Source organism: Fomitopsis serialis (assembly GCF_022376445.1).
Source record: "Fomitopsis serialis strain Sig1Antser10 chromosome Unknown B0H18scaffold_19, whole genome shotgun sequence".
NCBI classification, from domain to species: domain Eukaryota; kingdom Fungi; phylum Basidiomycota; class Agaricomycetes; order Polyporales; family Fomitopsidaceae; genus Fomitopsis; species Fomitopsis serialis.
Genome location: NW_025954979.1, coordinates 376,941 through 389,481, shown reverse-complemented (window position 1 = coordinate 389,481; position 12,541 = coordinate 376,941). Strand labels below are relative to the sequence as shown.

General features: G+C 57.4%; 7 protein-coding genes across 7 annotated transcripts; 5 read left to right on the top strand and 2 right to left on the bottom strand.

Annotated features, from left to right (window-relative positions):
* Positions 1-25: 25 nt before the first annotated feature.
* B0H18DRAFT_996353 (uncharacterized protein) lies at positions 26-1,869 on the top strand (the record flags this gene model as incomplete). The annotated part of the gene is made up of 6 exons (XM_048045412.1): positions 26-392; positions 451-649; positions 702-768; positions 798-845; positions 900-1,516; positions 1,585-1,869. Exons 1-6 carry the CDS (start codon positions 238-240, stop codon positions 1,867-1,869), a joined length of 1,371 nt encoding a protein of 456 aa, XP_047895631.1. The 5' UTR covers positions 26-237.
* Positions 1,870-2,181: 312 nt separating this feature from the next.
* On the top strand, positions 2,182-3,138 carry B0H18DRAFT_996352 (uncharacterized protein; the record flags this gene model as incomplete). The annotated part of the gene is made up of 1 exon (XM_048045411.1): positions 2,182-3,138. A coding segment is annotated over one exon (660 nt), but the record flags the coding sequence as incomplete, so codon positions are not given.
* A 1,009-nt stretch (positions 3,139-4,147) lies between these two features.
* B0H18DRAFT_996351 (uncharacterized protein) lies at positions 4,148-4,713 on the top strand (the record flags this gene model as incomplete). The annotated part of the gene is made up of 2 exons (XM_048045410.1): positions 4,148-4,321; positions 4,385-4,713. Coding segments are annotated over 2 exons (318 nt in total), but the record flags the coding sequence as incomplete, so codon positions are not given.
* An 811-nt stretch (positions 4,714-5,524) lies between these two features.
* B0H18DRAFT_1209758 (uncharacterized protein) lies at positions 5,525-6,402 on the top strand (the record flags this gene model as incomplete). The annotated part of the gene is made up of 3 exons (XM_048036332.1): positions 5,525-5,641; positions 5,703-5,900; positions 5,976-6,402. Exons 2-3 carry the CDS (start codon positions 5,824-5,826, stop codon positions 6,400-6,402), a joined length of 504 nt encoding a protein of 167 aa, XP_047895628.1. The 5' UTR covers positions 5,525-5,641; positions 5,703-5,823.
* A 491-nt stretch (positions 6,403-6,893) lies between these two features.
* B0H18DRAFT_1117338 (uncharacterized protein) lies at positions 6,894-7,441 on the bottom strand (the record flags this gene model as incomplete). Its single annotated transcript, XM_048033562.1, has 3 exons — positions 6,894-7,211; positions 7,264-7,345; positions 7,398-7,441. The coding sequence occupies 3 exons, from the start codon at positions 7,439-7,441 to the stop codon at positions 6,894-6,896; spliced, it is 444 nt and encodes a 147-aa protein (XP_047895627.1).
* Positions 7,442-7,641: 200 nt separating this feature from the next.
* On the top strand, positions 7,642-8,843 carry B0H18DRAFT_873766 (phosphatases II; the record flags this gene model as incomplete). Its single annotated transcript, XM_048040313.1, is given in 2 exon segments — positions 7,642-8,503; positions 8,521-8,843. 2 exon segments carry the CDS (start codon positions 7,642-7,644, stop codon positions 8,841-8,843), a joined length of 1,185 nt encoding a protein of 394 aa, XP_047895626.1.
* A 522-nt stretch (positions 8,844-9,365) lies between these two features.
* B0H18DRAFT_1117336 (uncharacterized protein) lies at positions 9,366-11,306 on the bottom strand (the record flags this gene model as incomplete). Its single annotated transcript, XM_048033561.1, has 8 exons — positions 9,366-9,400; positions 9,471-9,565; positions 9,604-9,960; positions 10,121-10,185; positions 10,239-10,322; positions 10,377-10,452; positions 10,510-10,556; positions 10,605-11,306. The coding sequence occupies 8 exons, from the start codon at positions 11,304-11,306 to the stop codon at positions 9,366-9,368; spliced, it is 1,461 nt and encodes a 486-aa protein (XP_047895625.1).
* Between the last annotated feature and the right edge of the window lie 1,235 nt (positions 11,307-12,541).

Below are 12,541 nucleotides of genomic sequence, written 5' to 3'. Positions count from 1 at the left end.
CTCATCCATCCTCGTCTACTGTGCTCTCTGCATCATTGATCATTCGTGCACCTGAGCACGAGGCTCTCGCCGGGAGTGGCTGAGATGAGGGGGAGATCTGCAGGCGCCATGAGATCTGAGATGGGGAGCCCAGATCGGGTAATTAGTGAGCAGAATGGGGAGTGGTGCGTCGATTTCACCGTCTGACTCTGGTCCGCCCTCGCCTGCCACGCCCGCCTGTACTAGTATGCACTCGTAATGTCCAACTTCACCACCCTCGACGCTACGCCAGACACTCTTTCCGCCGAGCCTCCAGAACAGGACGTCAAGGCCGAACCGCAAATTGACGCTCTCGCCAGTTCCGAGGCTCAGCCGGCGACAAGCCCCAGCGCTGGCAGTGGCAAGGACGCCTCGTGAGATCACATCTTTACGTTCGCACTTCAATGTGTTGATATATCGGCTTGATATTAGCCCGAGCGCGGTCCACCACTGCAGGAGGTGCGGTGAACATGTCAAGTCCGTTCAGTTCCACCAGAGGACGGTGCACCAGAAGCGATGTGTCGTCGTATTCCCCGACGGTACCAAGGAAACTCTCATAAGGCCTGCGGACGGCGAGCGGTTCACTTGTAGTAAATGCTCATACGGGCATAGAGATCCCCAATATCTCCAGGTGTGTGCCACTGGGCATTTGCTATGTGCACCGCTGACAAACCGCGGCTCAGATACATGCTCGACAAAAATGCAGTGGCCAGCCTCCTGAGGGCGGTCTCAAACCAGAGACACCTCGCCGTAAGCGCAGGAAGACCATGCCCAAGGAGGACCTTTAGAGACGACGGGAACCGACCAATCGGCAATAGTCAAACAAGGTAAGAAGCCTTCTGCCCTCCCGCATCCTGGTGAAGTCTAACGTTTCATTCTAGAGACGGCCTCGGACGCTTCATCTGCCCCTCGGGCTAAGGCTGATGGCAAGAGTCGACCTCGATTGGAGATGCCCAGCATCGAGACGATCGACCGGCCCCGCTCGACGTCTGCATCCCCGTCATTATCCGAGTTGCAGCTCGAGTTGACGGAAGACGTTGACCCGTCAACCCCGGGGTACAGCGCATCGGCCGTCTCTTCTGCTGCACGGTCGCGCCGTGTCGCAGACGTCTCGATGGACGTGGACTCGCCGGAGCCTTCCCCGTCTCATACGGCACCCTCGGTCTTGGCGTCGATTCAGACCCAGTCCCCTTCTCCGGATCCGATATTGGCCTTTAAGAAAGCCCCCATGACGGGAGGATCGAATTCTGCATCACCCATGGATGCTGAAGGGACATCTCGCTCAAGCTCATACGGTGGCCTGACGGTGGAGACGAACCACCCCTCCGCCGAGCGCCTGATATCCCAGCAGCCCACACCGACCACAAGCATCCCTCCGAGCCCCCTACTCCCACAGACCTCAGAGGACATCACAGGTCGTTTCGCGCTCGTCCCCGCCTTCCCCTCACAGTCGCGGGGCGCCACTGCGGCTCCTCCAGCCTTGCACCCCACGCCTGCGGTACCGCGCACCGCCGGTGACGCGTGCACCCTCTCAGCATCCTCCGCCTCCGCCTCTACCGCCTCCAGCTCGGCGCACCGGGCCCGGGACCAACGTCCTCCTGCCGCACGCCGTCGCACGCCGTCGACGCCTTCCTCCGCGGGCTATCCCGCACGACACCGCCCCCGCCGCACGTCGCGCGCGCGTTCTTCGAGCTCGGGTACGACACCGACGAGCTCCTCGATGCGCTCGCGTGGGGGAGCCCGGGCGAGGGCGACTGGGACCTGTTGGAGAAGGAGATCGTCGTCGAGAAGCGCTTCCACGCGTGGTGGATCTTGGTTAAAAATGGGTTGAAGGCGCGGGCGAACAGGTGAGCGTGGCTCGTGGCTCGGTGGCGGTTGCTCGTTGGTTGGGCATCCATTGGCAACGGACAAACGTTGGGCATCATGGACAGTCGTCGACACGAAGAGTACGCTAGTATACGATACTTAAATACATAATGCATGCGGTATAGCTTCGAATGTAATATTCTTTCAAACGCGTCGCCGAATCAGCTGAGGCACTACATGGCTACTTACCTCACAGCTGTCGTGGGCCACAAGCACTCTGAAATCCGAATGCACATAGCTGACATCGCGCCCATAAGATCTCGAACAACGCGAATATATCGATTGCTATGGTATAGTACTAGCTAAGGGCCGTTGACACAAATCATACTATATATGCTTATATGGGGTTTTTTAGAGACATAATGGAAGAAGGGTAGTCACGTCCGCCAAGAAAGTCGCCATAGAAGAGCCATCACTTATCGCCTTCGGTAGAACCAGGTTACGCCGTCGGCGAACTGTTCGCCCCGCGGTCGAAGACATGAAGAGCGGTGGGGTCGTGTCGTCCTGGACGTCAATCGCGTCAGGCGAGGTTGTCGGCGTCGTGCCAGCCGAGGAAGTGGAGGAAGAGGCGCCGAGCGGCGCCCCCACCGGGACCGGGGGCGCAATTGGCGTGTTGGGTGGGTTCACAGGCAGCGAAGGCGAGAGAGGGTTCGCACCGACGGGGAGCGAGCCAATCGGAGGAGACACTGGGAAACCGTTGGGAGGAGACACCGGGAGACCGCTGGGAGGAGACACCGGAAGACCACCAGGAGGAGACACCGGGAGACCACCAGGAGGAGACACCGGAAGGCCGCTGGGAGGAGAAACTGGGAGGCCGCTGGGAGGAGACACCGGGAGGCCGCTGGGGGCAGCGAACTCAGCAGGACCAGGAGGACTGTTCAGAGGCACGTCGGAGGGCGCCGAGAATTCCGCGAAGGTAGAGACGGGCGACCAGGTCGAAGTGGCACTAGATGAATCCGGCGACGAAGAGCAGTCCGCCGAGGCCATGTTTCCGCCACAGTTGTCGTCGCGCTTGCGGACTGGCACGTTCGCAGTGATATTCCCGGCTGCGCCTGTAGGAAGCGGAGGCACTGGGAGAGACGAAGCGATGCCCGTAATGTTGGAGGGCCCCGCGCTGATGATCGCCTGCGCGACGGCCTGCTGAACTTGGCTGACCTGGCCCGGGCTCAGAGCGAGGAGAGAGCTGGGACCGCCGCTGCCGCCGTCACCGAGACCAAGCGCGTTGAAGATGGGCTCAAGCGCGGGGAGGAGCGGGGCGAGGGCGGGTCCAAGAATGGGAACTCCCCCTAGCACGGCCCCGAGGTCGAGTCGCTTCTCGAGGGCCCTGTGCTCCTCGTGATCTGGCTGACGCTGACGCTGTCCCTGCTCTGAGAGTGCTGCAATAAGTCCTGTCTTTCCGACATCAAAACAATTAGACGCACCCACGCCCAAATCAACATTGCCGTTCCCCACGTGAACGCCTATGGAGTCCTCCCTCGAAGAGTGGATGCCATGAATGCTGGAGGATGTAGATAGCCCATTGACGTCGTGGTCCGTAGGAGCCGCCAAACTAGATGACGAGGACGAGAGCGCAAGGGTCGCGATGAGCAGAGACGAGCTCGGAGTGAGCCTCATGGCAGGGTAGACTGTGGGGGTCGGATGTACGAAAGCAAGAGGATAGCACACCAGTGACAGAGCGAACTCGAGGGGAGTTCGTGGTGGTCAGAGGGAGAGAGCTGGGGAGGCTGAGCGAGAATTCCCGCTGCGTTATATAGAGGACGACGGACGAATCTCGATGGAGGCTGACAGTGGCCTGGCATGGAAGCACTGTCAACCTCAGCAGTTCGAATCCAAACCTTGGTCAGCCTTGCTGTGAGCCAGAGGTCCATCTGCGAAAGACCTCGGAAGAACGCGGAGCTGAGGTATATGTGCTCAGGACGTTGAGAGACCAGATCCGATGGCGGTAGCTCACAGTCAGGACCCAACGGCCGTGAACTTGTGATGGCAGCCACCAGGAGAGGCCCGGGAGCAGAGTGACGTGACAGGACGCGTCGAGATGTGACCGACGCGTAGGCGCGCGCTGCTCGCACCTCCGACTCCCTCCGAGCCTTCTGCCTGAGTGGCCGTTCGAACCTTCTGCAGACCATTATGCCAGACTTCACTTGACATTCGTTGATCATTCTTACGGGCTCAGAATCCGCTCACCGGTCTCTCAGTCGAAGTGCAATTGAACTAACCGGGCCCACTGCTAGCGGTCGATTTCAAGTGATTAGCTTCATGAGTGCGAGTGGTACTCGTACAGGTGATGCGGTTGGCATTGTACTTCTGTCTATCTTGGGCTGTGCTAACCAGTAGGAGGATAATGGGAGCACGATTCAAGGTTGTCCTTTTGAGAGTCGGGAGCGAAGGGAAGGGGAAGGATAACACGAAGAAACCGAATGTATCACGATGTTCTTCCGTGAGCATGGCATCACAAGCTCTTTCCAACAGGGACCGATACTTACTGACGTTTTAATCCCAGTCTGCTGCACGTCTGACGTACACTAGGCTAGTCGGGCCTATCAGGCTCAGCGGCGCCAGCGAGTCTGCTCAGTCAACCCAAGTATACTACAGCTGCACGAGAGAATGTCCCGCGAGCCTAGAAGTTCTGAGCTTCTCCGCTTAAGTGCACGGCTTGTCCGAGTCTTGTTCTCAGGATGTCTGGCGCAGCTAGTCGACACCGGGCTAGCTGCAGTGTCTTTTTGTACGTTTCTGCAATTTAGCTGTCGAATAACTTACTTGTGTAGGAAAGACGTGACACTATATGCTTGTCCAGCGTCTCGTATAACAACATCGTTCACGCTGACCCTGCGATTCGTCGCGCTCTAACACCAAGACTCAGGCAAGGATATATCCAACGGTTGCATGTGGCCGTAATTTTCGCGATATTGCGGGATGTGCAACATCACGATGCGCAGCCAAAATTCAATAACATGTAAGTGGGCATGATCGTTACAGTCTACTCCGACGCAAATGCTGACGAGGTCAAGAGGCAGATTCGGACAGGCGAGTTCAACATCAACTATCTTATGCGCGCCGTGCCGCGATTGTCTAAGTGCAGAGTCCGATACGCAGTTACTCGCGCTCCGTTGACGGCCCCGAGTCGCTAAAGCCGCCCAAATGAGTCAGGAGTATCACCTTGACACTGGCGAGGCCCTTCAATGTGGGACAACTGAATGTCCGTCGTTTGAACGCCAGGGACCCTGACGGCAGCCGTCGGTTGACACCAGTGAGAGTGTTAAGATGCTGGTTACCCGCCGACTCAGAGGTGTCAGGAGGGTGTAGTATCTACTGCGGCAGGATCCTCGTAAGTCTTGGTGTATCTATAGCTTACCTGCGAAGACGTCCAAAATACGAACGCACGGGTACACTTTTGGTTCGCGCCATGAATATATATGGGACGGCTACTCAAAACGATGAGCTACACTCGGAAGGGACAACCTGCGAGATCGGACGGGCCTCTGTGAAACTCGCCAAAGTGCGTCGCGAGATTACGTATGTTTATCATCCATCACCTTTCTAGCCGTCACAAGAGGTTTTCAATTCAGTGCGAGCCCTCCGTCCGAGCAGCGTTGCTTTCACCGGACCACCGAACATAGAACAGCGAGACAACAGGGAACAGCGCGGAGCAGGATGAAGCGGGCTGGCGAGCTATAAAAGACGACATGCGCAACGCTCATTCCCCAGCTCCCTTCAACTCTTCTACTTCTGAGCTCATCGACAGTAACGGTGCCGGTCGGTGAGTGTTTCTTAATTCCCTTCCTAACCCTCGAATGCAGCTGAACTTGGCTACTCAACAGCCTTACTTGATTACGGAGAAACGATCCTCACGCTAGTCTCCCCACACTCTCACTTTTCTTCGCCGCGCCCTATCTGCACTTACGCACCCCTATCCCTACGCACCCCAACGAATCAAACACCATGCGCACCAGTGCCCTCCTCGCTTTCGTTCTCGCTGCTGTCTCTGCGGCGCCGGCTTCAGCCCTGCCCATCGACATGTAAGTCAAGCAATTATTCTGACCAATGCCGGCTTCGCTCAAGCTCGATATTTTGCTCCCACTCCTACTCAACAGTGCCGACATCATCGCGCGGGAAGCAAGCCTGTACTCCCGTGTGCCGACGCGTGCATTGGCCGCTCGAGGTCCCGTCAGGACGCCAGTGAAGGGCGGCGGCGGCGGCGACAAGCCCAAACCCAAGCGCGAGGATTACGACTTCGAGCTTTTCGAGCGCGATGCTACGCCTGTTCTCGCCGCTCGAAGTCCCGTCAAGACGCCAGTGAAGGGTGGCGAGCCAAAGCCAAAGCCCAAACCCAAGCGCGAGGATTACGATTTTGCGCTCTTCGAGCGCGATGCCACACATGTTCTCGCCGCTCGAGGTCCCGTCAAGACGCCGGTGAAGGGCGGTGATCCCAAGCCCAAGCCCAAGCCCAAGCGCAGCGACGAGTCGCAGTTCAACGTCTTTGAGGAACGGAGTTGGGAGTGGTTGGATGACCTGGAGTGAGTGGGCTGGTAGCTGTTGGGTCTGGATGTGTATGTCTGTCACCGCGTAGTGCGGCCTGGAATTCATGATTGAGACAGTCGTTTGCGCATTCTGACATTTGTGACCACACCATGAATTAGATAGGACGTTTGAGATGCTTATATTGTGGGATTTGCTATCGTGTCTTGATTGGACATAGGCGACGTAGAACCTGAACCACGTAAGACCACACTTGCCATAATGGGTCGAGGCGCGATCGCGATGCGGCGCGCTCCTCCGCGAAATGGGAGGCTTGCAGCTATTGTAACTCTAAGAGCCACTACTAGTCATCACTACTGCTTGTTGATATTGACCAGTGGTACTGTGAAACCAGGCGAGCTGCGTTCCCTGCAGGCCTAGGGCTCTTGTGACGGAGCAGGAAGTCTGCATCTCTCTGGTCAGCGAGGCGCGACCATACTTAACACTCAGAGTGGTGCCATGAGACTCCTGCCTGCGCTTCCTCTGCCTCGACTCTATAACACGACGCCTTGCAATTGCAGGTCATAAACTGTTACTCTACCGAAGAAATCCGAACTCTCCTCAAACACTAGCTTGAGGCCTAGGATGCCTGCCGACACCACGTCCAATGTCTCCAGTTCGAACGTCTGTTTCCGATTCACATCCTCGGGGAAGACATGGGTGAAGGGCTGCCACTGACTCTGCCGAGCTGTGCTCTGTGTTTGCACCTCTAGCGCGCATTTTGTGCCCACGAAGCCTCCTTGGAACGTTATGGAAAGATGCTTGGGTACCGCCGGGCAGGGGAACTGTAGCTGGATGTATTGCGGAGTGCCCTGGTGAGCCGTCAGCGCGACGTCTGTCTGTCTAACTCGATTTTCTGCGTACTTGCTGAGATGTCCAGCATGTACCCGGGTCGCCATCCGTGAGGTGCTTCTTGCCGACTGACTTGTCGAGGGTCGTGCTCACTCTGCGGACCTCGTCAGACTCCACGAGAACTCGGGAAGTTGTTGGCCGCTCACTTGATCTTCGTCTCTGAATTAATTAATGACCGCTCTAGCGCCATGCTCTGTCTCTCGGGCTGCATATGCTCAGGCCTCCTCAGGCCACTGAGCGGTGCATGCGAGACGGATCGAGCATCCACAGGAATCGATTCCGCTGGATTTGTGCAGCCGTCACGTGGCGATGCGCTCATACATCGCTCTCAATCTCCTCCGTTGGCCTGCCTTCGTTCCTTCCCTCCAGTACCCAGCCTCCCCTCTCGCCATGGCCGCGAGATCCTTCTCTGTCCCCGAATGGCTCGAATACGCACGCCAATCTCCCCACTTCGTGTCAGTCATCCGCGCGTTGTCAGAGCGCGAGCGCGCCCGCACAGTCGCACGGAATGCATCCCGCCAACGGTCCAACTCCAAGTCACAGCGCAATCCATACACACCCACACACATACTCTCCTCCTTCCTCCACAAAACCGACCACGTCGAGCACTACTCTGTGTCCGTGGGCTCGAGTCGCGACCTCCAGCAGTGCAACCGCTACCTCGACATCACGCCGTACGACCGCACGCGCGTCGTCCTCTCGAGCCGGGGCCTCGAGCGGGGCAGCGTGCCCGACGGGCGATACCTCAACGCGAACTGGGTGCGCGAGCTCGCAGGCGGCAAGTGGTGGATCGCGAGCCAGGCGCCGCTCCCGAACACCGCGCATGCATTCCTCAGCACCATGCTCAGCCCGATCGTCCATCCCTCCGCGTCGCGCGCGCCGAACGCGAAGACGAGCCGCATACGCACGGTAGTACAGCTGACGCAGAACATCGAGAGCGGCATGCGCAAGGCACACGTCTACTTCCCCGATGCGCAGGGCGAGGCATGGGACATCCCGCCTGAGGACGGGCACTCGGCGCCCCCGCTGAAGGTCACTCTCCGCCAGTCGTCATATATCGAGGACGCGAACTGTGTCCTGAGCCGTGTGTCCGTCGAGCCGCTCGGCGGACAGGCCATCGTGTTCCAGCATCTCCTATATGCGTCCTGGCCGGACCACGGCGTACCCACCGACGAAGCTCGCGCGAGCTTCCTCCGCTTCACTCGCTTCGTGGACGAGGCGAACCGCGACCTCTCCTCGCATCTCTTCTACCGTCACCACCAAACAGAGACGAGCTCGACCCCGACCCGCCGATCATCGTCAACTGCTCTGCGGGTGTCGGCCGGACGGGTTCCTTCATCGCCCTATCATCACTTCTGCGGAAGTACGGTCTCCTCCCGCCTCCCGCATCACCATTATCTACGGAGGACAGTGGGTGGAAGGTGACGCCATCACCGCTCGGTCCGCTGCCTGAGGAGCTCCGAGACGACCTCGTGGCGCAGGAGGTCGACATGCTCAGGGAACAGCGCCCGGGGATGGTCCAGCGGGAGGCCCAAATTGCATTCATATATGAGATGCTGATTGCTGCGTTCGAAGAGCGACGAGCTACCTAGCCGTCTGGCTGGGCCAATCTTCGGGTATTCTAGAGACGTGGTGAACTGGACAATGCTACATCTAATAATGGAGGGATGGACTGTAGTTTTGCGGAGCCAATGTACGCTTGTGATGCGCATGCATAATAATGACGGGGTCGATACAGAACATGGTGGATCGCGGCATTTTCAATACTTGGCAATATCATGGACAGCATACGCCATCTGGCCTCAACGCTCAAGTCCATCGCGGGTCGACATCCTGAACAAAGCGATGATCAATTCAGCAAGGAAGCAATGCCAAGGTAATAATACACCAAGCAAAGAATGCGAGTCCCAAGCATCGTAACGAGATCTAGTACATCCAGATAGACTGTAAAGCAAACGACAGTAGCTCACTAAATGATGTCCTTGTGCAATGGAAGCTCAAATCCTTTCCATCTGCGTTTTGTGACCCGAGCGGGACCCAGCGCCGCCTATTGGGGTCGACCTCGCCAGCCAGATGCTCTTTCGCGTCGTCCAAACCAAATGCGCGCTCCCAACCTAGACCGATGGCGGCGAGTTCGCATGCATTCGAACTGAGAACGAGAGGAGACGCGAAAAGAAGTCATCAGTCAGACGGCACACCACGGAGTGTAAGTTGCGTACCCAGCAGCGCATACCGTCCCCCAGGTACGACATACCCCTCCTCCGCCCACAGCCCGCTCATCAGCGCCAGATCCACGATCATGCCCCGCGTGAGCCTGACGCGCTCGCCCGTGGGCACCTCCATGAAGTGCACGGGGTCGTACGCGTGCTCGGCGCGAGCGCGCGCAGCTCCGCGTTCGTGCTCAGGTCGAGCGCGAACTTCGCGGCGGACGGCGGGAACGCGGCGACGTAGCTGCGGAGCGTCTCGGGGCGTCCGTCGCCGCGTACGACATCGGCGCGGCGGGGAATGCCCGGCGTCGGTGCGGGCGCGGCGTCGAGGGAGATGGGGTGGTTCGGGTAGAGCCGTGTCCAGGTGTCGTGCACGGCTTGGACGTACTCCTTTAGGGAGGGGTGGTTGTGTTGGGCGAGGGTGATGTCGTGGACGAGCTGCACCCGATGTAGGCTGGTACCGCTGTGGCTTCGTGCGGCAGCGACAGGATGGATGCGATTTCTGAGCGTGCGTGCGGATGAATACGTTATGTGGCTGGCAGGCCGGATGATGTTGCTAATGACGGGAGGCGTGGTCGTATATAGGCCGTCTCCGGTTCAACCCTCGAGCGGAACTGGACGACGTCAATGCTTAGTTAACGACGAGGGAGTAGGGTACCTACCTATCTTCGTACGTCTCGCTAAATTGGGCATTGAGGTGGTACTTTGCCGTATGGGAGTTCACAACCTAATGTGATTTGTAAGGTGCGTTGGCGGGAGACAGTCGTCTGTGAGACTAACCCAATGCCTGACTGGGCGGTCATCATATGAAGAATGACAGAAATACGGTTGCTCACCTTGCGCTTCGAGGACACGCCACGAGCTCTGAAGAGGACCCCATTAGCCAGCTTCAGCAATCTAGTTCCTATGTCATCCAACCTTCTGGCGGTGGTCTCTGACATCCGGGCTGCGGACCTGGGTAGAGATTGCTGATGTCCTCGAATAGTCTACCCACCTGATGGCATGTCGACGTCAGGTGTATAGGAATACCTATCGAAACCTCCTATCGTACCGTCCACGATTCCAGTACGTGTCGTCAATGAAGAGCGTACTGTTTCGCTGGCTGGACATCAACTACGCTGCCGTAGCTTTGACCACAGAACTCACCTCGCGCGCCAACGCTGCAATTTGTGCCAGGAGTGCTAGGTCGGTTGCAAGTCCGGCGTGCCCGTCTAGCTGGTATGTCACTGTACTCGAGCAAATCGGAGAGTGGCCATGCATCCAGAGACGTCTGTCGTGGTGTACGACGTCCAGAGGCCCGCTCAAGGGAACGTCCCAATAGGCCGGGCCCTCCTTGAACCAGGAGATCTTCTCACATTCGTGCGCGTATTGAGCACCTGTGAGAGGGAATATGTAGTAATGGCGGTAGTTGATAACAAGCCCCAGCCCATTATCCTCCATGTCCCGTTGGAACGCCATGAAAAAGAGGGCGAAGATGCCAAAAACAAAGAAAGCCCCGGACAAGTATATGAGTCGCTCCGCAATCATGAGGGAAGACGGACACATTCGAAGTTTCGGACCGACGACTTCATGGTCATCGCCCCGACTTCTGTATCCCGGCGGGAATGAGGTGCTAGCTGGGCCGGGCGACACAGAGGGTGGTGGTGGTTGCCCTGCGGTCAAGAAGGGGTCCTCCTCCTCTTCGTCACCCTCTGAGAGGTCGTCCAGCTCGATTTCGGTGAATCCTTCCTCGGCGCGGCCATGGCGGGAATGCGGTGTCCTTGGTGTGAGGGCCTGCACCGGGGTGTTGAGGCGATCCGACCGCGAGGAGACGAATATGTTGGCGAGGGGACGGTTAGGCTGGGGCATCCTGGCGTGCTTGCTACATGTACAGCGCCGTGCGAGAGTCAAGGGAAGGTGGTAGCGAACATGATTGTGGCGAAGTCGTAGCACGGTCGTCTAAGCGCCACATGGCTACTTGGAACTGATTGATCGAAGCGTTTACGTATATTGAATCCGATTAGATTAGTAGTAGCCCGGTAGTAATACGCAGTAACTACCTTGACTACCACAGCTCGATGTGTACGTGCATCCAGCCTGTACTGGAGCCCAGGTCCTTTCCTGGCGGTCACACTACGATCCCAACCACATAACAGTGTGTTTATAACACATTTCACGCCCGAATGGGGCCCCGCGAGCTGCGGCACCCTGTTCAGTGATATGAACCTGGAAGCATTGCTCCAGGCCGCGCACTTGCTGCGCTCTCAATACAAGTCAATCCGTTGGGAACCAAATGGAAGTATGGGTTCCCTTGGGATTATTGACAAATCCGTGGACCTTCCATACTTAAGGCGTCAGAGTTCTGTCGACCGGCCGTCTCAACTAACCGCCGTCGTGTCCGTCTCGTCCAGAGCCTCTGAGCAGCTGCAACTGGAGTCATGAATATACAAAGTGTGGTGTATACGTTGCTCTGTGTAACCTGGGCAGTATTATTCATACGGTGGAAGTCTCATCCGGTGAGTAAACTGCACTGCTGTCCGCCTAATGCACTGTGCTCATGCGCGAATCCTATTTAGCTCAGCATATCCCTGCCGTGGGGCCATCTCTCCCAGTACTCTCGTACATCGGTGCCTTCAGATTATTTCACATGCTCGGAGATCCTTCAGGAGGATACGACAAGGTCTGCTCGTCACGTCCTGGTTGGTGCATTATCGTGTCTGACCTGGCGCGATCGAAGTACAAAGTGTTCAAGTTGCGATGATCGACCGCTGGATTGTGGTGTCAGTGGAACCAGTTGAACGACGAGTTGCGCAAATTTCGGATGACCTAATGTCCTTTGACGGCGCGTTGGAAGATGTCCGTTATTTCGTTCTATTTGAACGGCGACCCGTTTTACCTCACTACCTGCTACAGTACCTTCACCTGCAGTGGATAGTCCAGCCGGAGTTCAGACACCATCCGCTCCATCTAATAGCAGTCAAGCATCACTCACGCGCAATCTTGCTCGATATCCCCGCTGTGGTCAATGAAGTCCAGTTGCCTGGAGGAGCTAATACCTGCAAGTTCGGACTAGGTATCACCATTAGTCCTGCTTCAATGCATTC